At 43.1% G+C, this 26520-nt stretch overlaps 1 protein-coding gene across 11 annotated transcripts in view; it reads right to left on the bottom strand.

Annotated features, from left to right (window-relative positions):
* LOC133513829 (calmin-like) overlaps positions 1-26520 on the bottom strand; it is a 107189-nt gene that overhangs the window by 15689 nt on the left and 64980 nt on the right. For 10 of the 11 annotated variants that reach the window (XM_061844952.1, XM_061844950.1, XM_061844948.1 and 7 more), the window contains 3 exons: positions 23750-23832; positions 21613-23634; positions 14853-15019 (listed from right to left, as the gene is read on the bottom strand). In XM_061844952.1, coding sequence (XP_061700936.1) covers positions 14853-15019; positions 21613-23634; positions 23750-23832 — 2272 coding nt within the window. The remainder of the gene's footprint in view (positions 1-14852; positions 15020-21612; positions 23635-23749; positions 23833-26520) is intronic. The other variant, XM_061844959.1, reaches the window with a different exon arrangement.

Below are 26520 nucleotides of genomic sequence, written 5' to 3'. Positions count from 1 at the left end.
ATAGGCTGACAGATGAGGTTAGACTGGAATCCCCTTGGACCATGATGTTCGCAGATGATATTGTCATATGCAGTGAAAGCAGGGAGCATGCAGAGGAACAATTAGAAAGATGGAGACATGCACTGGAAAGGAGAGGAATGAAGATTAGCCGAAGTAAAACAGAATATATGTGCGTGAATGAGAAAAGTGGAGGGGGAAGAGTGAGGCTACAGGGAGAAGAGATGGCGAGGGTGGACAACTTCAAATATTTAGGGATAACAATCCAGAGCAATGGTGAGTGTGGTAAGAGTGAGTGAAGAAACGGGTCCAAGCAGGTTGGAACAGCTGGCGAAAGGTGTCTGGTGTGTTATGTGACAGAAGAGTGTCTGCTAGGATGAAGGGCAAAGTTTACAAAACAGTGGTGAGGCCGGCCATGATGTACGGATTAGAGACGGTGGCACTGAAGAAACAACAGGAAGCAGAACTGGAGGTGGCAGAAATGAAGATGTTGAGGTTCTCGCTCGGAGTGACCAGGTTGGATAGGATTAGAAATGAGCTCATTAGAGGGATAGCCAAAGTTGGATGTTTTGGAGACAAGATTCGAGAGAGCAGACTTCGATGGTTTGGACATGTTCAGAGGCGAGAGAGTGAGTATATTGGTAGAAGGATGCTGAGGATGGAGCTCCCAGGCAAAAGAGCGAGAGGAAGACCAAAGAGAAGGTTTATGGACGTGGTGAGGGAAGACATAAGGGCAGTTGGGGTTAGAGAGGAAGATGCAGGAGATAGGCTAAGATGGAAAAAGATGACACGCTGTGGCGACCCCTAACAAGACAAGCTGAAAGGAACATACAGAATTGGAACTTTGTTCATGTTGTGATAGTGAGCAACCCTGTAATTATTTTTCCATGTTACCAACAGAGGCCGTCAATCAATACTACAAACAATGATGTTTTTTTTAACTAAAGCCACTCTCACACAACGTTTGACTAATTAGTACATCAAAGGCGTAACTGTAAAGCCAGCATTTATTCTCCTGTATGTCAGACATAATGGAAATGTGACGCTGAATCCAAAATGCACATTCCCATTGCCCCGAGTGAACCTATGCTTGAAATCAGTTTTTACACCTAGTTGCACCATAAAATACTTAGCTCTCTAAGTACCGCCTTAATGACCAATTTTATTATATCTCAAATATATTCCTAAAAAGTATGTTTGAATATAGGAAAAGCAAACTAATATAACAACTAAATTAAAATATATTGCTCATAATGATGAAATAAAAATGTTTCTTATATTTTGAAAAACTATTTATTCGGGATTAACTGCATATCTATCTACTGTACATGAAAGTTAAATAAAACTGAAATTCCAAAATGTGCCACAATCGACCTAACGGGATAAGCCGAAAGGAAAAGAAGAAGAAGAATCACATTTTAAGTAAATTAATGACATACATTTAAGCATTCAAAAGTAACAAAGTAAAAAGTAAATAAGCACCATAACTGATAAAATAAACCAAACAAAAGCATCCACTTTGTCTCCATGAATACTTTAATTCAGAAGTTAGACGAACACAAAGAACATAGCTTGGAGCTGAAATGAAACAAATTGACCAATTAGCATCCAAGTCCTCTCCCTACCAGTTGTGTCTGACCGGAAACTGAGGGGGTGCCATTGGGTTTTGTAGTTGCTTCTTGGTTGCTTCAGTTGTTCGTTAGTGATTTATTCCTTTTGCTGGTAGGCTTTCTTTGTTCCACACAAGCTCATATGCTGTCTGTGAGCAATATGGCTGCCCCTCACCTCTGACAGGAAGTTTGAAGAGTTGTGTGATTGAGGTTTCTCTGCCCCCTGCAGGTCTGGAGGGGGACAGTTCCTCTTCCTGTGAGTTGACTTGACACGTCCCACTTGACATCTCGGTTCTTGAACCCAGAGGTCACATGAGTCCTGGATGCTAATTGTCCTTTTCTTTGTTGATGGTTGATGATTACTTTTGTTCTTCTACAGGGATTAGAAAATTGATGCTTTGTACATCTCTGTGCAGAATTGTCGAGATTTTTTTGGGGGTGGGGGGATTTCTTTGCTGACCCTCTTTGATCAGATTTGACAGTAGAGGGGTGGCTGGGGAAGGTCTTGATATGTACATCTCTGAGGACACCCTTTTTGTCAGGCTTGACACTGACGACTCGGCCAAGTTTATACTGACCCCTCAAAACATTTTGGTCGGCCAGCCAAATTTTTGTTTGTTATGTGCCACTTACTTCTGATGAATACATTAGGGCCCGTCAATTGACTCCCCTTCTCCAGAAGCGGTCAACTTCAGTTTGAATGGCTCTTAGCCTCTTGTATGGGTATCCTTGAAAGTCAAAGCTTCCCAGATCTCCCCTGAGTCCTGTTCTTCTACAGAAGAGAGTTTGGGCTGATGTAGTCTATACAGTCCTCCCGGATTTGAGTTCTGGCATCCATGGGTCTCTCGGTGGCCAGGTTAGCAGTCATGCAGAGGAAGGCTTGGAACTCACTCCATGTGAAGCGCCCGTCTCCTCCCAGGTTGTGCAGAGTGCGTTTCACTGTGCGTACAGTGGCCTCTGCAGCTCCATTCCTGTGAGGGGAATCAGCAGGGTGAAGTTTCCAGTGCCATTCTGTTCCATGCTTGGAAACTCCATTCTCAACTTTGGATGTTTCCAGCTTCTTCAGAAAGGCAGACAGTTCTTTGAGGGCAGGTCTGGCACCCACAAAGTTTTTTCCTGGGCCTGACCAGATTTTCTTTGGATGTCCTCTCAATGCTGTGAATCTCTTGTAGGCCAACAGGAAACCTTCAGACAAGTGGTCACTTACGACATCTGAGTGTAGAGCTCGGGATGCCATGCAGCAGAAGACTAGCCCCCATACTCTTGTCATAAAGTCTGCAAAATTAATGTCCCCCTGGATTTACCACCAGTCACCAGTGGATGTGGTCTTCTCAATTTCTCCAATTCTTCTGAGGTGAACTGCATAGACAGCATCACATATTTCAGTTTTGACTGCTTCTCCCTTCTGGTCGAGTGGTGTGAGCTTTGCCTTGGACTCGACGAGTCTGACTTCAACGCCCTTTGCAGTCTCCCATCTCAGGTACACCACGGCTCCGTAGCTCTGGTCGTTCCCATCAGAGAATGCCACTCCCCACGGTTTTCGGGTCTAGTTCCATGGTGTGAGGCTTCTTTGGAAGGTAATTTAGCTGAGGCGGACATATTCTTCAAATAACTGGCTTGCTTCTACGCTCAACTTTTCTGATAATGGCTTGTCCCACGTGTTTTGGGTTGTGCTGGTTCCAGCATCTTGGAAAGCTCTCCTGACTAGAATGCCACCCTTCTGTTGAGCAGGAGTGACAAGACCTATTGGGTCATCGATGCTAGCTACTTGGCTTAGCAGTTGTCTTCTAGTCAGTGGCTTGGGAGTTTTTTCTCTCACCTCTTCTTCCAGGAGGTTTTGACCCACTCTCATTTTCTTCCTCCTCTCTGAGAGGTTGACTGAGGGCATTGGGTAGTTTGTCATTTTCGACAAGGTAGCCGACTCCCAGGGCTTTGTCATCTTCTTCTCTCCTTTGATTTGGTAGAATAAGTACTTTACTTATTGATGGTCCTGGTGTGGGCATATCCTTCCCACTTTGGCCTGACCGGACGCAGGGCTTAAGGAAGAATTCGCCTGCCTTTAGGATCCCTTCGACTCTTCTGGTTTCTTCATCCAGCTTTTCCAAGTCGTTGTGGGATGTAAGCACATCATACACATAAGAATCTTCCTCCAGGATCCTACACTCCTCCTCCAGGTAAGTAAACATGGGTAGCTTTGCAGTCTCTCTCATGGCCAGCTGTCCAATCCATCCTTCTGGTCGGTCCCCAATGTTGACTCGGGTGATGACATACTCTTCAAGTTCACTGTCTTCGGTGTCTCTCCAAAGAAATATGTGAAGATGCTTTTCCAGGTCTTCCAGCCACACTGAATTGTAGATCTTTTTGATGTCACCAAGTGCTGCGTATACACCTCTTCTGAACCCGAGTAGCACTGCACGAATTGGATTGAGGATGTCAGGCCCTTTCAACAGGAGATCGTTCATGCTGAGTCCCTTGAACTTCTGGCTGATGTTCCAGACCAGACGCACAGGTGTAGTGACAGAGTGCGGGTATGGCCCCACCAAGTGGCTAACATACCATACTGGTCCCTTCCAGTCTGCCATCATTTCTTTGGTGAGCTTCCTTGCTGCTCCTCTTTCCACCATCTCATGGACTTGAGCTGAATATGCCACCTTCCACTTTGGTTCTTTCTTGCGTTGCTTTTCTGTACTCAGAAAAGTGGCTTCTACTCCAAATCTATCTTCATTCCATGGTATTTTGAGTCCCAGTGTGGCTCACCAATGTGATCATCAGTGTTGACATAGGTGAGGCCTTTCCTGATGATTTCCAGCTCTTTCCTCACTCAGTGTCATCTCCTTGCTTCCTGGCTGGCAGTTGCCACATCTGCATCCTCCACACTTTGGTTCGCAAACTACTCCAATCCTGTCCGATTTCCACCAGTTGAGAAATTCTTTATCTTCAACAGTGCTTTTCGTTTCAGCTTTGAATCCCTCTATAACACTGAGTTCTTGATATTTCACAACTGTGGCTCTCATGGACCGTGCAAAGTGCGTTTTGGATGTGTGAGCTGCCAAATCCACTTTCTCAAAGAGGTCTGGGTGAGTTCCACCAACTGTCTTCACCAGTGGGCTGTCCCATAAGACGAAGTCTCCAACCCCCTTACCCTCTGCGGTACAAGCTGTCCTTCCCGATGACTGATGAGGAGTTCGATTTGGTCTGTGCAGGTCTTCTGAGCTGGCATCTGGAAATAACCTCTTCAGTTCTTTAGGTTTGGCTGTTCTCTGTACTTTGGCTATTTCCTCCAAGCCATAACAGACATGTTCATGGGCTCTTTCGGTTTCTGCGCGTGTCTAGACCCTCACTCTGAGGTGTTATCTTTTTGTCTTTACTTTCAGGGCCATTCCTCCAACGCCATGGACAACTAAATCTATTTTTTCACGTCTGAGGTTGAGTCTCCGGGCAGCGCTGTGAGTAATGTAATTTGTGTCAGATGCTCACTCAATCAGCATTCCAATCTTCTGACCTGCATTGGTTGTGACTTCAAGGAGCATAAGGATCACTGGGAGTTCTTTACATGCACTCTGGTCCATCCCTGCAGGCTTGTCAGTGCAGAGTGATCTTGCTGAAAGGCTCTTGAATTTTTCTGCCATGCCGAGGGACAGTTCAGACACAAATTGCTGTTGTTCTTCTGTCAGTTTGTGCCTCCTCAGGTTTGGCTTTGATGTTGTGGCTGTCTCAACATTTTTAGGGTCTCCTTTCCGGCACAGGAAGAAGTGATAGTCTCTCCTGCAGTTCTGTTTCCTACACAGGTAAGTGTCTTTGCATTCACTCTCTTCTTCATGACACTCTAGGCACTTTGTGCAGGATCCAAGTCTTTCCACAGCACTCAACTTGTCTTATGGCTTCAGTTCTTTAAACTTTTTGCAGAAGAAATGTTTTTCTTTGTGCCAGTCATCTCCACAGACGATGCATCCCCCTTTACTTGTGGACCTGGTTGAGGTGTATTTCTTGGAGTCAGCTAACTTTTTGTACAGCTTCTCACAAACTCAAAGCTGCTCAAGCCTCTCCAAGACCTCTTCTTGATTTTTCAGGTAGTTTAGGAGGCTATCAAAGTGGTTGTCTGGTGTGACTGCATTTGCCGGATTGACCATGAAGACGATTGACCATCATTGTATCAGGCAGTTTGCTCTCTATTGATTTGATTACAAGCGGATTCTTGATGGCTCCAGTATTTCAGAGCTGTGTGAGGTCATTAAGGGCCTTTTCAACTGATTGGGTCATTTCAATCATTTTCCTGGGCTGGTATGACTTCAGAGGGGGGATTTTCCCCAGGTCCTCAATGATCCCCAGGGCTATGGTTGATTTGTGTCCAAATCTGTTTTCCAGCACCTTGAACATGTCCTCCGCGGTCTTGTCGGTGGACAGTCTTCGGTCTCTGCAGATCTCCTCATCAACACTGTCGAGGAGCTGGATCTTTTTGGCTTCTGCTGAGCCAGTTGGCTAACCTTGTTTCTGAAGACTTTCCCAATCCCTTTTCCATCGATGGAAGTCTCTTTTGGAGCCGTAGAATCTGGGTAGGCTGGTAGGTTTAATTTTAAGAACAGCCTGCTGGGCTGCAGGCTGTATCTGAAGAGCTCTTCCTCTCATTTCCTCCTCTGCAGTACTTTGAACCACTAGGAATTCTGACTTTTTGGCTTTGAGGCTGTTCTTCAGTTTTCTTAAGCCCGTCACTCGACCATCCAGAAGGGATTTTTCTGCTCCCGGGATCAATTCTTCCCATTCAGTGAAGCTTGCCATCACATCATTGATGAGTTTCTTTGCACCACCCACTTGATGTTCATAGGCATCTTCACCACAGACACAGGAATTGCATGGGCCCCTTCACAAGCTGATTCTGCCTCTTTAATTGCGAACATCAGCTCATCTTCCCCATACCCGGACCAGAGGTTGGACTGCACTGTCCGCTTCACTTCGACCAGCTTGGTGTTGCAGTCTGCTATGGTCTTCGCCAGGTCCACCAGTTGCTGCTTATCCAATGGCATTTCTTCATCTTCCTCATCCCCTCCCAGTTCAGCTTGTAGGCCGAGTTCATAGCTGTCATTGGTGTGACCATTGGTGGTGGTGTGAATTCCTTCTGCAACTCTGACTTTGCCAGGTGTCCAACAGCTCTGCACAGGTAGTTGGCCTACTTGGTGAAAGCACTCTTTGCTGAGGTCCTCTATTGCTTCAGCAGCTTGATTGCTTTACCTGTGGCTTCTTCCACCATACTTGCAATTGTTCTTTACGTTGACTGTGTTGACTTGAGGCCGTTAATCCTTTGTCTTTGCTGCCACGCTGGTTTTCAACTCTCAAGTTGTATTTAACTCCCTCAGTTCTTTGCCCCAACTTCAAAAGGGCCTTGGTCTTCAAACACATGAACAACTCAAATCTTCCTCTTTTCACAGTTTATTGATGGTTAAGGTGGTTAGAGGGTGGTTGGGGGGTGATTAGAGGTTGAATAGGTTGAAAAACTTGAACAAAGAAACACATGTGTTGACTTGCGCCCGTTAATCCTTTGTCTTTGCTGCCAAGCTGGTTTTGAACTCTCAAGTTGTATTTAACTCCCTCAGTTCTTTGCCCCAACTTCAAAAGGGCTTTGGACTTCAAACACATGAACAACTCAAATATTCCTCTTTTCACAGTTTATTGATGGTTAAGGTGGTTAGAGGGTGGTTGGGGGGTAATTAGGTTGATTAGGTTGAGAAACTTGAACAAAGAAACACATTGCATTATTTTTAGTTTAAATAAATAGGTCATCAAATGATTACTTTAACCTTACTAATCACATTTTAAGTAAATTAATGACATACATTTAAGTATTCAAAAGTAACAAAGTAAAAAGTAAATAAGCACCATAACTGATTGAATAAACAAAACAAAAGCATCCACTTTGTCTCCATGAATACTTTAATTCAGAAGTTAGACGAACACAAGCTGAAATGAAAAAAAAAAAAAAAAAATGACCAATTAGCATCCAAGTCCTTTCCCTACCAGTTGCGTCTGACTGGAAACTGAGGGGTGCCATTGGGTTTTGTAGCTGCTTCTTGGTTGCTTCAGTTGTTTGTTAGTGATTTATTCATTTTGCAGGTCGGCTTTCTTTGTTCCACACAAGCTCATATGCTGTCTGTGAGCAATATGGCCGCCCCTCACCTCTGACAGGAAGTTTGAAGAGTTGTGTGATTGAGGTTTCTCTGCCCCCTGCAGGTCTGGAGGGGGGCAGGCGCTCTTCCTGTTAGTTGGCTTGACACCCAGTGACGCCTTGAGGAGTGATGCATCCCCTTGCTGAGCAGATACTCCTCAACACCATTGTTATAAATGTTTCTTTAGTATTCACCCCTGTATTGGCATTCACCATTCTTATGTTTATCTTAGTATTCACCTCTGTATTGGAATTCACCATTCTTATGTTTATCTTAGTATTTGTTTTTGTGTTGGTAATGTCATCTGTTCCTTAATTTGCTTTATAATCTTGTGACCTTTTTGTTTTGAGAAACAAATAAAAAGGGGGACACTGGTGAAACTGACTCAGAACGGGTGTGGGTGTTGCAGCTGGTCAATCAAACCCGTTTCTCTGCTAGAGCCAAATTAAAGACCTCTCTTGTCCCTTCATTTGCATAATTCATCCAGCGACTGAGTTTAAACCTAACACTTGGGAAAAAAAAGTTCTCACGAACACAACACTAAGATACAGTACATATGCGAGACGGTCAAGCGCCTGGACTAGACAACACGCAAAACAAGGAAATGAGTAGGACAAGGGAAGATGCTGAGAGGCTTCAATGATGTGCAACCAATCAGCTTACGGGATAAAGCCACTCGTGCCTTGTATCAACGTCTTCCCGCAATATGCCAATCTGGCTGTATTTTTTTTCTTTGATTAATAAAAACACACGACGCACTGAAGCCCCCAAAAAGTGTAGCGCAAAGTAGTGAGGGAACCCTGTATACTATATTTAAAATTTTATAATTAAAGACTTAACTAAATACTTCTGTTTGTCTCAAATATGCAAAGTGCAAATACTGTTTCCATAATTTAAATGTTCTGGTACCCACATAAACATACGTGTCCCCCCGACTTTGCATTTTTTGACTTTTCGTGGGTGGTTCTGTTCTCAATTAATCGCGAAAAACAAGGGATTAATGTCACATTGAAACTAAAATGATCACAAACAGCCAACAGAGTAAATAAAATTAATTAACAAAAGAATGACTCAAGAAATAATTGACAAAAACATATACTTTAAACGCAATTTACATCCTTCCAGCATGCTTTGCAGCGCTCTAAGCATCCTTTGTGGCACCTTTGTGCCGCAAAGCATGGTGGACGTCAATTGCGTTTGAAGTGAAAGTTTTGTGTCAATTATTTTTTTTCATACATTTATCTGTTTTATTATTTGTTCGGTATGCTATTTTGTTTTCTGTGGCTGATAATCTTAGTTTCAATGTGACACCATGAATGTGAACAACATTGTCTCCAATGACCTGCCTCCACAGGCACTTTGAAGGTTAATGTCAGCTTCTGCTTACAGATGTGAAATGCAATTGTTTTTCACTGCCTCATGAATGCCATGTGTGATAGCTTCCATATATGCTAATATGCGTGCTAGCATGCAAGCTCACAGCATAATCAGCGTGTTTAAGTATACTTTATTGGACAAAAAACACAACAAAATTTGCAGATGCTGGAGCTCAGGGGACACAAAAGGTGCCCCACATTGTCAGGCCCCATGTCTAATGTGCCACCTTGTCGCCACAACCTGTAATCTAAAGCCACAAACGGGCAATGCCACACTGTACATATGCAATTTTTTTTTTTGGTCGAGCCATTCACCTTTGGCATTCGATTTGAAACTCTGAACCACAATAACACTAGCTGGCTTGATGGAGGTAGAAAGTGTCCCGAATGGACAAGTAGTCAGGGTGCACCGTTTTGTGCTCTTCTAAGAATCTTTGATTTATTTTTCTTTGTGCTTCCCAGTACTACATGGTCCGTGGCCTGGTACTGTTCCACATGCCAGTGATTGGGGACCACTGCTCCAGGTGAACTTTTATCTTTGGGCAAACTATAATTGTCTCTGCTCAGCTAAGTAATAATGATGCTCATTTCAGCTCCTTTAACAGTGGAGGTTCAACAAGGGAAAGTAGCTTGTAGCTACTTGCTGGCTGGTTCAAGCAGAGTGGTAAAAGCCATAATTTTAAAGACCTGTAAATCTCACTCATGCTCACAAGTGTGTTACGGGCCTCAGGTTTTGAGGCCAGCATCACAAAGTTGAATATTATTTATTGCTTTGAAGTGACCTCTCCTACCTCTCCTCTTGGAACCCTGGAAAGTAGAGTTCGACGATAAGAAGGAGCGAGCCAGTTGCTACCTCTTCCCCGGAAAGCATGTTCTTTATTACAAGTACTTTTGTACAATTTCAAACAAAACATCATATTACAGTCATTATGTTCTTTTTAAAATAAACTTCCCTTCTCTAACAATTGTGCTTTACAGTCAAGGCTTACACCCATATATGTAAATATCCACTCATGATACACAATCAAGGACTTCAAAGAATGACTCACGTCGCTGGCCAAAGCTATGTTGTCACAAAGTGAAAGTTCTCTCTTTCAAAGACATCTCAATTGTACATTGGATTCCTCTGCCTTACCTGGAGAGTTACTTTTATTATTACTATTTACAGTCATTAACTCTTGCTGAGCACTCAACGTTATACTATAAACTTAACACAGAACAAAAAGTCATTAACGCGTCACGTCACCACACACATTCACTCCATCCATATGAGCACAGTTGCTGTGAAATGTCCGCTCCTCGGTCTATATCGGCCATTCATAAATACAGTACACAAACACATCATTCAAGTATAACAGTTTTGGACAGTGTTTCACACAAATACCACACCTGAAAAACAGAAGTGCACGATGAGAAGGAGAGAGCCAGTCGTTACTTCTTCACCGGTAAGCATATTCTGGAGTAAGAAGGAAGATTCCAGCCCCGTTTATGCATTGCCATGGAACAATCCCGGTCAACTTTTGACCCCCCCAAAACAGTCGTTGTTAACTCAATCTGATTGGAAACCAACGCATTAATTTGAAACCCGTTACCTTCACATTTGTGTATATCACATTCTTCTGAACAAACATGTGGCTCCTGGCCCAAACTAATGAGAACCTTATGAACAGTACCTATCTTCTTTCAAAACCTATCAAAAGACTCAATTAAACCTATTGCTTTTCTTATACCTAAACTACAGAATGTGCAATGTGTGTAGAGTCTGCGTGTTAATTGGGGTGTCTAGTGTGAGAGATTGATAAAGTTCCTTCGGGAGATTATGCTGTCTATCCCTCGTTCTTTCTCGCTTCTCTATTAATAAAATGGGTTCATGACTGGTAGGTATGGGTTTACGGCCATGCTACCCTGAGAACCCCCAATCTCATTAGATCTCGGAAGCTAAGCGGATTTGACCCTGATTAGTACTTGAATGGGAGACTGCGTGGCAATACCAGGTGCTGTAAACTTCTCTCCCCAGCTAAATTGTAGAGGGCTTCCGTAAGAAAGGACATCCGGTGTAAAACTGTGCCAAGCAAATATGCGTTCATCTGAGATGACAGGCTGTGCCAACCCCTAACGGGACAAGCCGAAAGAAAAAAAAAGATTACTGGTAGGTATGGATGTGGGTTTGGGATTTGAAAAGGGTGGAGACCTGAGGTATAGGGGAGTAGGTGAGTACAGGGTTGGATCCTAACTGCACTCATAGTAGGACGTGGCTGATAGGTGGGCTGGCCTAGAGAGGGATAGGTCAGAACATAATCGGGCCATCTTTCTCTGGTAGATCGTCTCAAGGAAACATCCTAAGGTTGCTGAGTAGGGACCTGGGCGTCTACCTGAACAGTGTGTTGTTCCTCCTGTGCCGCTGTAGTTCCTGACTCCTCCACATGCGGTTCATCCTTGATGGGGATCCCCTGCTCTTCGTGTCCTGCACTTCCTTATCCTTGTTCAGGTACTTTGTGAATTGTGTCTCTCTGGTCGGTCTTACTCTGCTCTTCCATATTATGGACTGCAGGAACAATGGGCACTTTCAGTGTGAGATTTCTTGCTGGTGTCCGCAACCACTAATGGTGTACCCCCTCATCTTCCTCTGAGTATCTGTGTTTTTCCCTCTGTCTTCTCTGTGACCCAGTTGTTGTGGAGGTTGGATTTGGGAGGGGCTCTACAGGTAAGTTGTTCACTTGTAGTAGGAGGTTTCTGTGAAGTGTGCGAACTAGTCGACCCTGTCTCTGGACCTACCTTGTAGATTAGATTTTCTCCGACCTGTTCCCTAACAACATACATAAGATGCTCTTAATATGGTCTGAGTTGGCCAGTGCCCCCTTGTTCACCGAGATTGCGTACAAGGACCCTGGATGGATGTACTTTTTCCAGCTTCTGAGGAAGCACGGCTTGTCACAAGAGCTGCTGAGACAGTTATTATACACAGCGGTCATTCAATCAGTACTGTGTACCTCCATCACACTGGCCACCTGCTCTTCCAGCTCCTTCCTTTGGGTAGGCGCTAACGATCAATGCAAGTCAAAACTATCAGGCATTCAAACAATTTTTTCTCTCTGGCAATTAAGTCATTAAATTATTGATCAGCAAACAACTATTTTTACCTTGTGCTATTGGTAAGACACACTTATATCTCTCTGGTGAAACAGTATGAGTATTCGTAATATATTCTGTAGCGTATCGCACGACTCGTCACTTTAAACTGCTCCCTTTGCACACTTGTCATTGTACTCGTTCATAACGGAAACTGGGATTGGGTAAGGGCACTCTGTATTAGCTCAACATAATGTGGGGTGTTGACGCACACTTAAATGTTCTAAATGAAGAAGACTGCATCTTGCACATCTGTAACTGAATGTCCCTTGTTCCTTGTTCATGTGAATTTGTTTGTTCTATGTTCTGAATGTCGTACCAGGGCGGCACGACTACCGGAGACAAATTCCTTGTGTGTTGTTACACACTTGGCCTATAAAGCTGATTCAGATTCTGATTGTGCAGGTGTTGCAGATATTTGCCAGTCAAGCACGTTGCTGTGCAAGTGGAGCAGGTGATACTCAGGTGCGAGACGCTAGTATTGGTCAAGAACAGATGTGCAGATGGTGCAGCGTGGTGAGACTACAACAGTGAGTGGATGATTAATTTATGATATAAATAATTAGATGGCAAAATTTGGTGACAAACTCAAGACAAAAAAATGGCTGCATATTGCAGTTGAATTTTAAGTTAGTTGTTTAAGAAGTTAATTGCAAGGGGGAAGAAGCTGTTGGAATGCCTCCTAGTTTTGAGAGTTGGTGGCCAAGATGTGGAGGGTCAGAGTATTTTGTCTGCTCTTGTCGTAGTTCAGATTGCTTGCAAGTCACCGAGGATGGAAAGTGGGGTACTGATGATCCTTGCAGTACTTTCATCCAATCATGTACAGTTCAACTGTTTTACTTTTCGATTGTGGCACATTTTGGAATTTCAGTTTTATTTAACTTTCATGTACAGTAGATAGATATGCAGTTAATCCCGAATAAATAGTTTTTCAAAATATAAGAAACATTTTTATTTCATCATTATGAGCAATATATTTTAATTTAGTTGTTATATTAGTTTGCTTTTCCTATATTCAAACATACTTTTTAGGAATATATTTGAGATATAATAAAATTGGTCATTAAGGCGGTACTTAGAGAGCTAAGTATTTTATGGTGCAACTAGGTGTAAAAACTGATTTCAAGCATAGGTTCACTCGGGGCAATGGGAATGTGCATTTTGGATTCAGCGTCACATTTCCATTATGTCTGACATACAGGAGAATAAATGCTGGCTTTACAGTTACGCCTTTGATGTACTAATTAGTCAAACGTTGTGTGAGAGTGGCTTTAGTTAAAAAAAACATCATTGTTTGTAGTATTGATTGACGGCCTCTGTTGGTAACATGGAAAAATAATTACAGGGTTGCTCACTATCACAACATGAACAAAGTTCCAATTCTGTATGTTCCTTTCAGCTTGTCTTGTTAGGGGTCGCCACAGCGTGTCATCTTTTTCCATCTAAGCCTATCTCGTGCATCTTCTTCTTTAACACCCACTGTCCTCATGTCCTCCCTCAGAACATCCATCAACCTTTTCTTTGATCTTCCTCTCGCTCTTTTGCCTGGCAGCTCCATCCTCAGCACCCTTCTACCAATATACTCACTCTCTCGTCTGCTCTCTCTAACCTTGTCTCCAAAACATCCAACTTTAGTTGTCCCTCTAATGAGCTCGTTTCTAATCCTATCCAACCTTTCACTCCAAGCGAGAACCTCAGCATCTTCATTTCTGCTACCTAAAGTTCTGCTTCCTGTTGTTTCTTCAGTGCCACCGTCTCTAATCCTTACATCATCATCATCATCCGGCTTGACCACTGTTTTATAAACTTTGCCCTTCATCCTAGCAGAGACTCTTCTGTCGCACAGAACACCAAACACCTTCCGCCAACAGTTCCACCCCGCTTGGACCCGTTTCTTCACTTCTTTACCAAACTCCCAATTGCTCTGTATTGTTGACCCCCAGTATTTGAAGTCATCCACCCTCGCTATCTCTTCTCCCTGAAGCTTCACTCCCCCCCCGCCTCACATTCATACACATATTCTGTTTTACTTCGGATGATCTTCATTCCTCTCCTTTCCAATGCGTGCCTCCATCTTTCTAATTGTTCCTCCGCCTTCTCCCTGCTTTCACTACAAAATCATCAACATTGTCCACTTGTCAATACTTTTTACTTGTGAAGTGTGAAATATGCAAATACATTGAAACTTAAGTAGAAATGGGAACGAAATCCTTTTCGAAAATTTTTATTCAAATAAAATGTATCATTTTATTATGAAATGAAACATGAACAAGATACAATATTAGTTGTATATTCAAAGATACCAAAGTCTATAATTCCCATCAGAATTCTTTATGATACCCTCTCTAGATTCCCACAAGGTCAGTCTTCATTTACAGCTACATCTGCATCTACATACTGCATTTGCCGAGTAGATTTAAAGGAATATCACAGGATTGCTCATTGATCATTGGTTGCCAAGAGAGCCAAGTAAAATAAATAAAGAACGTAATAAAATAAAAAACGTCATTGCTATAACACTTGATTACCCCTGATGAACTAACTTTGTAACTCTACCAAGAATCTAGGAATGGAAATCCTACCTCATAGTCTCTGAAGAACCCTGGCGATCTTGCTGAGTCTCACTGAGACCACTGCAGTCAGGTGGAAAAACACTTCCTATGAATCCTTTGATTTGCCCTACATGCCCTTGGCACTGTTTTTTTGGTTCAGATGTGCTGAAAGTCTTATATTTGATGTCAGTCATCACCTAATGAGAACAACACAAAAAGAGGGGTTAAGGTCTGAGAAAACAGGAGCAATGTAGTGACAGCCCATATGGGTAAATGTTTGCATGTTGAAACAGCGACGTTTAAAGTCACATTTTCAAAGAATTATTGACGATTTGAAATCTATCCATACATTTTCCATTAGGGTTAACCACTTATACTCACTACGGTCGTGGGCGTTCTGAAACCTGTTCCAGTTGACTCTGGGAGGGAGGCAGGGTACACAATGAACTCGTCGCCCACCAATCGCAGGGCACATAACCGTAAAACATACATTCACACTACAGTCACACCTATGGGCAAATTTGAGTCTATAATTATAGTAAATGCAGCCCTTTGAGGGCACAAGCCAGTGAAATCTGTAGGACGGTCCCAAGCCTGGATAAATGCAAAGGGTTGTGTCAAGGAGGGCATCCGGCTTAAAAATTTGCCAAACAAATATAAGCGTTAATCAAAACACTCCCATACCAGATCGGCCGTGGCCGAGGTTAACAACGCCTGCCCCTGACACCGTTAACCTGCATGGTGTCGGTAGAAATTTAGCTACTGTGGGTCGAAGACAAAGAAGTGGAGGGAAGCGGATTTATCAGCAGAAGTAGAAGAGGAATGCACAGAGCCTACAATTTAGTGAAGGGACTTTGAATGTTGGGACTATGACAGGAAAATCTCGGGAGTTGTTTACATGATGATTAGGAGAAAGGTTGCTATATTGTGCATCCAATAGAGCAAGTGGGAAGGGAGTACGGCTAGAAGCTTAGGTGCAGGGTTTTAAATTATTTTACCATGGAGTAGATAGGAAGAGAAATGGAGTAGGGGTTATTTTAAAAGAAGAGCTGGCTAAGAATGTCTCGGATGTGAAAAGAGTATCAGATTGAGTGAGTGAAGAAAAGCTCAGGAGTTGGTTGACATGATTAGGAGAAAGGTTGATATATTGTGCATCCAGGAGTGTCATGGGTTTGTCTGTTCCCGTTGTTGTGCGCAACTGCTCCGCTGAGCACATGCGGTAACATGTGTCTTGTTTTAGTGATTAGGGTCCATGTATATATTGTCACACGTGCGGTCTGGTCCTCGCCAGATCATTGTACTACTGTGTCACATAACCGTAGCCCTTTGCCTATGTCCTTGCTACTCTGTGTACTGAACCCTGCCTCGTTAATGACCTTGCCTCCACACCTGCTGATTTTGTACTGCTGCTTTTTTGGACTGCCTGCCGGTGTTTCGACCTTGGACTGAATAAATACGCTACCCGAACTGTACCTATTCTGGTGAGTCATGCATTTTGGGTTCAGTCTCACGTTTTGGTCACGACAGAACGATCTGGTGAGACATGGACCCAGCCGACTCTGATCCAGTGCGCAACGGCTTCCAGCCTCAAGGTCGGCGTCTCGCCGAACACGTAGGAGTCTTCCAGATGATTGCACGCCTGCTGCTGTAGGTAATGGCGTGGCTTGAATTTTTGCCCACATCCACTTCCAGTGGAGCCGGCGCCAGTCTGGATCAGACAGCTGCTGCGGCAGCCTTCCGTAAACCCAAGCCAGCCCCCTCGCCGGTTCCTGATGTGCATTGGGTTGTCTGCTCACCGGTTTTCAGGAGACTCACACAATATCCAGCCTTTCATCACTCAATGAAAACTGCATGTCAAATTACAGGCTGCTGCCTTCCCCACCGACCAGGCCAAGATTGTGTTTGTGATCTCCCACTTGACGTGAAGGGTGGAAGCATGGGCGACCGCGGAATGGAGCCAAGACACAGACATGTTCCGGACGTGGGCGTCCTTCACTACGCCCTTAGTGGAGGTTTTCCAACCTGCGACCCCTGAACGCGAAGTGGCAAATTCGTTAATCACGCTACACCAGGGCCAGAGTATCCGACTACGCCATCGAGTTACGGATTCTGGCAGCCGAGATCCAGTGGAACGTCAGGGCGCTCCTAGATGCTTTTGTCCAGGGGCTGTCACCCACCATAAAGGATCAATTAATTCTGATAGACTTGCCAACAGACCTTGACTCCCTCGTATCACTTGCTCTGAAAATTGACAGGAAGCCTGTGAATCAGGAATGCGACAATGCCCGGCGGACGAACTCCCGGCTGTGCCTCAGGGAATCCACTGCTCTGTAACGGCGCCTGCCAATGCGGAGGAGCCCATGCAACTGGACCATCCACACCTGTCACCCGAAGAACTTCAATGACGCGCACGGAATGGACGCTGTTTCTACTGCGGCTGGTTGGGTGCCACCGTGGCTCACTGCCGGGTCAAGCCAGCGGGACCCACAATCAGAGTGTCCATGACGCTGAGTCTCAACCCCGTCTCAGACTGTCCCACCTGAGCGGTCCTTTGTGTAACCTTAAGTTCAGGCGGTCTCCTCGCACTGTGACGGATTTAATCAATTCAGTGCTCAGACGCCAACCTAATTAATTCTCGTTTCATTAGCAGTATGGTTCTAGGGATCTTCAAAGTACAACACCCCCATATTGCATTTGCGGCAAATTCCTATGCAAAATAACCCACCGCACTCAGATGCTCTCCCTGAGGTTTCCGGATTGGCATTCAGAATTTATACCCAGAACAGCGACATTATCTTGCGGGGTCCATGGCTGAGGCTGCATAACCCTCATATGACTTGTCTACCGGACAAGTCTTGGGGGTTGAAATGCACCTTCACCTGCCTCTCACCCCAGAGGAAGGACGGCACGGATGCCGTGATGGGTGGACCCTGCAGGAAGAGGCAGCCCTTTCTCTAGTTCCTCCCTATTACAATGATCTTAAGGAAGTGTTTTCCAAGTGTAAGGCCAAGTCGCTTCCTCCTCACAGGCCTTACGGCTGGGCCATTGACCTGCTGCCAGGCTCCTCACCCCCTCGCGGGAGACTATAATTCTCCTTCAGGTCCGGAGCATCAAGCCATTAAAACATACGTGGAGGAGTCGCTGGCTGCAGGACTGATCCGGCCCTCATCGTCACCGGCCGGGACAGGCTTCTTTTTCGGAGAAAAGAAGGACAAGACCCTGTGGCCCTGCATCGACTACCATGGACTGAATGACATCATGATAAAGAACAGGTACCCTCTCCCCTTCATTGCTACAGACTTTAAACGTCTGAAGGGGGCAAAGGTTTCCACCAAGCTGCATTTGAGAAATGTGTACCACGTGATGTGGATAAGAGAGGGGGATAAGTGGAAAATGGGTTTCAACATGCCCACTGGGCATTATGAATATTTGGTTATGCCGTTTGGACTCACAAACGGACCAGCTGTGTTTCAGAATTTTGTCAATGTTGTTTCACACAAAATGCAACATATATGTTTTTGTGTAGGGTTAGACATCATGATTCTTTCCCCAGATGAAAAATCCCATGTCAGCCATGTTCGTGCGGTGCTACATCAGTTATTGTGCCACGACCTGTATGTCCAGGTTGAAAAGTGTCAGTTCCACCAACCCTCCGTGTCATTCTTAGGCTTTGTCTTGCCAGAGAGAAAGGTACGAATGGATCCCAGCAAGGTTGAAGACGTTCTTCATTGGCCCACTCCTGAACCCTGCCTCGTTAACAATCCTGCCTTCTCGCCTGCTGATTTTGTACTGCTGCTTCTTTGGACTGCCTACCTATGTTTCGGGCTTCGACTGAACAAAGACGCTTCTCGAACTGTACCTGCTCTTGTGAGTCATGCATTTTAGGTTCAGCCTCGTGTTCTGGTCATGATAATGACAGCAGGTGGAAACGTACAAAGTCTAGAAGTTTAGGGGTAGGGTTTACATTATTTTACCATGGAGTAGATATGTCATCGTTGTGAAATGTGTAGATTCATTGAGAAAATTGGAGAGTGTGTGTGTGTGTGTGTGTGGGGGGGGGGGTACGGCTCGATGCGGGGAGAGGCTGTGATCAAGACCAGCCGTCAGCATCTATCGGCAACGGTCGTCGTGAAATTAGTCATAGCTGCAATAGCGGAAAACGGCATTGGTATCTGTTTACAGCATTGTTATCTGTAACGACAAAATTCAGATTTCCGGCAGTATTTTGACGGTATTTTAACACTGATGTTAACATTTGTTAGCAAAGCATTCTGTTTACTACGGCATAGATATAATTTATAGACATACGTACGCATATGTTATCGAGCAGTCTACACGTTTTCCAGTGGGGGGAAAGTCTTGGAGCAAAAAGATGAAGATTGTGAAATTGATAAAAACCACGGGGTAAAAAACAGTTTCAGACGGGCATGGCTTTTAAAAAAGTGTAACTGTGCAGATAGGAACAAAACACGGTATCAACATGTCGAACTGAACACATCCAAAAGTGGACGTTCCCAACAAAATGCACCCTGTGTTCCGATAGGAGCAAAAAATATCCAGAAACATATCCAAACCAGGAAACACAATGGTAAATTGGACGTAAATTTCTCAAATATTATATCATTGACAACTGTTAATACAATTAGGCCTATCTGTAGCACTGGCCCTGGAGATCACGCATTTTATCGCTCACTTTTATATTTCATGATCTCTCACTCTCTCTCATATATATATATATATATATATATATATATATATATATATATATATATATATATATATACATATATATATATATACATATATATATATATATATATATAAACAAATTACTTGTTCACTTATTTCTGAAGTATAACTTCTAAGTGCAGAAACTTATTCAATATAAATTTCACTCAGTCTTATTTTGGTTGTTTAGACTCATATTTGAAGTTTTCAAAATATTATGATTGCCCTGTATTTACACTGGTAGACGTAACCAGAGGTCACCATTTAACAGTGTCTTCGTGCCCAAAGGGGGGGCACCCTCTTTGAACCACCCCAGGGCAGAAATGTTGTGCGGCTTTTAAGAAAGAAGTGAGACAGGCTCTCGATGGACAGGAGGAGCTCCCGGAAGACTAGACTACTAAAGCCAAGGTAATCAGAGAGACAGGGAGGAGAGTACTTGGTGTGTCTTCTGGTAGGAAAGAGGAAAAGGAGACTTGCTGGTGGACCGGGAAGTGACAATGATTAATCAGGGGGAAGTTAGAAAGACACTAAAGAGGATGAGAAATAGAAAGGCAGTTGTTCCAGATGACATACCGGTGGAAGTATGAAAGCAATTTAGAGAAGTGGCTGTGGAGTTTTTGACCAATTTATTCAACAGAAGACTAGCGATCGAGAAGATGCCTGAAGAATGGAGGAGAAGTGTGGTAGTCCCCATTTTTAGAAACAATGGGGATTTGCAGAGCTGTGGGAACTATAGAGGAATAAAGTTGATGAGCCACAGAATGAAGTTGTGGGAAAGCATCGTGGAGGCTAGACTCAGGACAGAAGTATTTATCTGTGAGCAACAGTATGGTTTCGCGCCTACAAAGAGTACCACAGATGCATTATTTGCCTTGAGGATGCTTGTGGAAAAGTACAGAGAAAGTCAGAAGGAGCTACATTGTGTCTTTGTGGATCGAGAGAAAGCCTATGACAGAGTACCAAGAGAGGAACTGTGGTACTGCATGCGTAAGTCTGGTGTGGCTAAGAAATATGTTAGAACAGTACAGGACTTGTATAAGGGCAGCAGAACAGTGGTGAGGTGTGCCGTAGGTCTGACAGAAGAATTTAAGGTGGAGGTGGGATTGCATCAGGGATCAGCTCTGAACCCCTTCTTGTTTGCAGTGGTAATGGCTGACAGATGAGGTTAGCCTGGAATCCCCTTGGACCATGGTGTTCACAGTTGATATTGTGATATGCAGTGAAAGCAGGGAGCTGGTGGAGGAACAATGAGAAAGATGAAGACATGCACTGGAAAGGAGAAGAATGATGATTAGCCAAAGTAAAACAGAATATATGTGCGTGAATGAGAGTAATGGAGGGGGAAGAGTGAAATTCCAGGGAGAAGAGATCAAGGGTGGATGACTTCAAATATCTGGCGTCAACAATCCAGAGCAATGATGAGTGTGGTAAGGAAGTAAAGAAACGGGTCCAAGCAGGTTGGAACAGCTGGTGGAAGGTGTCTGGTGTGTTATGTGACAGAAATGTCTCTGCTAGAATGAAGGGCAAACTTTATAAAACAGTGGTGAGGCTGGCCATGATGTTCGGATTAGAGGTGTTGGCACTGAAGAGACAACAGGAAGCAGAGCTGGAGATGGCAGAAATGAAGATATTGAGGTTCTCTCATGGAGTGACTAGGATGGATAAGATTAGAAAAGAGCTCATTAGAGGAACGGGCAAAGTTGGATGTTTTTTCGACAAGGACTGAGAGAGCAGACTTCGATGATTGGAGATGGCCAGAGGCGATAGAGTGAGTATATTGGTAGAAGAGTCCTGAGGATGGAGATGCCAAGCAAAAGAGTAAGAAAAGTTTGATGGACGTTGTGGGGGAAGACATGAGGGCAGTTGGTGCCAGAGAGGAAGATGGAGGAGATAGGCTTAGATGGAAAAAGATGGCACAATGTGGCGACCCCTAATGGGACAAGTCGAAAGGAAAAGAAGATTATCAGTTAACTGAGAATGCACATACAGTATGTCTATTACCATGGCTTGATTTTTCGTGTGAAATCATGTAAATTTCATAATATATGGGAGTTCTACATACCTTGTCGTCTTTTAAAAACTTCACAAAGTCTTCATCCATCAGATAAAGTGGTTGATCTTCAGGTACAGTCTCGGAAGCTGGAGCTTGCTCAAGGGCAGTTACACTCAAAACAGATGGGCAGCTTTGCATTTTATCATGTGGCTCTGGAAACAGGGCTTCCCCTTTGTATGGACAAAACAAATCCATAGGCTCGACAAAGTCACTAGCTTGGCTGAAGTCTGTGGAAAAAGCATTCATTTTCATGGATGAACCAGGTGGTTCATAACATAAGTCACCATTATTACCTTGGGGCTGAGTATTATCTGAATCAAAAGTGTTTTGTGAGGCAACTAGGTGTCCAGCTTTTTGGGTAGTTGGAGACATGTTATCTGTATTCACAGAATAAGTTTCTGCGTTATAGTTTGAACTTATTTTTAGTTCTCCATATTGGTTCTCTGTGCTCAGCTTTGCTTGTAGATCTGAGTAACCAATCACTTCCTTTTGGTTTTCTGAAATCACCTCAAGAGGTAAAAAGTTTTCTACTGACTGTTTTCTATCCTGCAATGAACATACTGATTTCTCCCATTCATTTTCCACCTGAAATACATTATCAATATTTACCCTCATGAGACTTTTCTGACAATCAAACTGTCCTTCATTAACTTCTGAATCAGATTGCTTAAAGAAACCCTGATTATATGATCTTGATGTAACACTATCCTGCTGCTGAATTTGTTTGTCGTAATATGGTTCCAGTTCAGTTTTGATAAAGCACTTGTCTTGGTTCGTATTATCACTTTCCAATTGATAGTCATCTGCATCGGACACACATTTGTCATTGTGGGCCATAAGGAATACTTCATAATTCACAATAGAATTTGCACTCATTTGTTTGTATCTACAATCTGTTTTGTAACATTCATTTTCCAATTCAAGTCCCTTGACATCTTGAGAATCAGTTATTTTTTCATCCACCTGTGAATTCCCCAAAGGGTCCATATCTTGCTTCAAACATTTCTGTTCTTCATTCGAAGTTGATGGAACACTTAACACCTCTGAAAGTTCTTGCTGAGAAGAGAGTTGCTTTTTAGTTTTTGGACATGCATGAAATTGGTTATCATCACTCTCTTGAGCGCCAAATGATGACCTTCTTCTAACTGGAGGTTCCCCCTTGGAAAGTCCTTCATCTTTAAGAGAATAATTTGCATGTATCTGTCGAAACATAAAATCTTTGTTCTCATGTATATTTTCCAATGAAAGTTTTCTCAACTGTGTTGGTAAAATGTATTCGGTCCGGTTCTTGAAATCTACCTCTTTCTTTTCTTCAACTCCCTTGTAACCCAACTCCCTTTGTTCTTTTTGTTTTTCTTGGACTTTCACCTGTATATCATCCCTGCAGTTTAGTGAAAAAATACCTTCAACAGTATATGACTCAGAAACTGACTGGCCATCTGGTACTTCATGTTTAACTGGGACGGGTACTCCATCAGAACAAGTAATATCCACATGGGTTGCACAGTCCATCTCACAATGTGTTGCGGAATCACTTTGACTCTCACAGCATTTTACTGGAACAACTCCATCCTTACTCTCCACCCAGGAATCTGGAAAGCTAATAGCAGAATCACCCATGACAGACTCAGTTTTCACTAACTTGGGCAACATAGAGTCAAATAAAGAGTTACTATGTGTTAATTGAAGAGAGTTACTGGTTAAGTTGGTTGTGATTTCTTCTGTAGATTCCTTAGCATTTTCTTCTGCACTCCTTAAATTGTCTTCCAACCTGGTGGAATGAGGTAAAAGGTCTTCACTAAACCATATGCGAGACATTGCTGGTTGAATGGACAGTGGAAGGCACCCTCTGTTCTCTGACACACAAGAAAATAAGATTTGGGGCGGAGGTTGTGCACAGTCCATCTGGAACATGATGCGCCGCTCTCTCACTCTGCTGCTATGAACACTATTTCCTAAATGTTGGGTGTCAAGGTTACAGAGTCGTCCCATAGAGATACTCCTTTTGATTAGTGGATAACGCTCTTTTTGCTAAGGAAGTAAAAAAAAAAAAAAAAAAAATCAGTACGGCACTCATCGAATTAGTTTTCAGCACCACGTGATGAAAGAAATACAACAGACATGCATGTTAAGACTTTTTTTTTACCTCCTCTATGGCAGGGAAGTGCTCAAGGAACTGTGCTACATATGTCATGATGGAATGTTCGTCTGGTGCACTGATAGTCACATCTGGGGTAGAAGACAAGGCATTTACCAGAGTTACTATAATACAAAGAATGTCAGTTATGCATGATTAATCATTACAAAAATATAAAAATGATTTCAAGCTTTCGATTTTGCTGCATTATCTTATACTTATATTATCTTATGCATTATCATTATACAAACGGCCACCACGTGCCCGCTATGACCCTTCTAAGAGCCGCTGTTTCCCTCTGCCTGAACTCTGATGCTCAACCTGCATTCCTCGACCTTGGTCAATGCTTGGAACTGGAGCCTTACGTCCGACTAAAAGGACAGATTGATGTATATTGGGGTTAAACTAACCAGAGCAGTGAATCCTACTACACAGCCGGCCACCCCACGTTCACTGAGTACCTCCCCCAATTGTTTCCCCACAACTCATCTTACGAAACCAAGGTTAATCTGTCTTCAGTTCTGTTGTACATCATGTGGATTCACCTGTTAGTTTCCATTAAAACAATAAATTTCTCTATGTGCATCGTCGTTTTTGCGTTTGAGTAAGGGCAATCGACGTGTGACCGTAATGGAGAACGTACTGTAAATTGATTTAATGTAACAACCCTTTTTAGGTTTATGAGACTGATCAGCAATTAATCTTCATCATTTACGTCAAACCGGAAGCAACGCGGGCTTCCTTCCTGGCGACTTCATCCAGTCCATATTAATTAGATTTAACTCTATCTGGTAAATAAAACTACACCGTACCTGGACGAAGCCTGAAACAAAAATTAATCTCCCAAGCACCAGTTACCACCAACACATGTTTTTCCCCTATTTCGTTTAAAAAAAAGGCCAAATATTATACAACTAAAATGTGATTTGAGAATAATTACACAGCCTCAGATTAATTAGAGTTTTAAAATTATGTCCCACACCTAACACAAACACACACACATGCACACACAGTGGAAACAGGAAGTATTCAAGCCTGAATTTTTTTTCCCCACTTTGTTCTATTGTAGCCATCCACCCATCCATCCACTCATTTTCTTATCCTCGCGAGGGTTGAAGGAGTCCTGGAGCCTATCCCAGCTGTCATTGAGCAGGAGGCGGGATACACCCTGAAATGGGTGCCAGCCAATCTTTTGCAGCCAGTTGCCAAAGTCAACAATTTTTTTTCCTCATTAATGTACCCTTGGCACTCCATTTTGACAGAAAAAAAGTTGAATATTTTTGCAGATTAATTAAAAGCAAAGCAAATTTATTTGGAAACTGCAATTCATATACAAGGTTGCTTCACATGATTAAAATTATTCCAATACAAAGAAAAAAAGATTTGAAAATAAAAAGTACAATTAAAAAAAGTCAAAGAAATATCATTGAAAAGTGGAAGTACTCTAAAATCCATGAGAAAAAAAAGTTTTTAACCTGGATTTGAAAACATTCACACACACAAAAGAAAAACAAAACAATATTACATAGCCATCAGTAATCAGACTCATTGTACAGTATTGAATAGAAGTACCCTTTTGAGCTAATGGTCTTTCAGGGAATGATGCAAAGGTTTTCTCACACCTGGATTCGGGGATCATAGGAAATTCCTCCTTGCAGATCCTCTTCAGTTCTGTCAGGTTGGATGGTGAATGTTGGTCGACATTCCATTTTCAGGTCTCTCCAGAGATGCTCAATGTGGTTTAAGTTAGGAATCAGGTTGGGCTATTCAAGAACAGTCACAGACTTCTGAAGGCACTCCATTATTTTAGCTGTGTGCTTCAGGTTGTTGGAAGGTGAACCTTTGGCCCAGTCCAATGTTCTGAGCACTCTGAAGAAAGTTTTTGTCCGATATGCCTGTACTTGGCTGAATTCATTTTTCCTTCGATTTCAACCACAAAATACAAGGGGACAGCATGCTGCTGCCACCACCATGCTTCACTGTTCGGACTGCATTGAATAGATGATGAGCTGTTCCTGTTTTTCGCCACAAATACCACTTAGAAGAAATGCCAAAAATTTCCATCTTGAGCTCATCAGACCAAAGAATCTTTTTTCTCATCACCTTGGAGTCCTTCAGGTGTTTATTATTTTTTTTTTTTTAAAGAAAACTCCATGCGGGCTTTCATGTGTCTTGCACTGAGGATAGGCTGTTGAGCCAATCGGCCATAAAACCTCAACTGGTGGAGGGCAGCATTGATGGTTGATATTCATAGCTGTCTCCCATCTCCCAACTGAATCTCTGAAGCTCAGCCACAGTGATCTTTGGGATCTTCTTTACCTCCCCCGATTGCTGAGTTTGGAAGGACAGCCAACTCTAGGAAGGGTTCTTAAGCCAAAAAGCTTCCATTTAAGGACTATGGACAAGAATTTGCTCTTATGTCCCTTGAGTGAGGCAGTTTTTTTTTTTTTTAACTTTGGCAAGACCTGTGCCTTGCCTCAATTCTGTTTATAAACTCTTCAGGAAGTTACTTTGACCTCATGATTTTCATTTGCACTGACATGCACGGTGAGCTATAAGGGTTTATATAGACAGGTATGTGCCTTTCCTAATTAAGTCCAACCAGTGTTGTACACACCCAGACTCCAATTAAGTGTAGAACAATCGCAAGGATGATCAGAAGAAATGGACAGACAGAATTGGAGTTAAATATGTGTGTCACAGTCTGAATACAGTGATATCTCTACTTACGAAATTAATCTGTTCTGGAAGTCGTTTGGTAATTGTAATTTTTCGTAAGT

Source organism: Syngnathoides biaculeatus, chromosome 15 (assembly GCF_019802595.1).
Source record: "Syngnathoides biaculeatus isolate LvHL_M chromosome 15, ASM1980259v1, whole genome shotgun sequence".
Classification (NCBI taxonomy): domain Eukaryota; kingdom Metazoa; phylum Chordata; class Actinopteri; order Syngnathiformes; family Syngnathidae; genus Syngnathoides; species Syngnathoides biaculeatus.
This window is presented reverse-complemented; position numbering and strand designations above follow the sequence as displayed.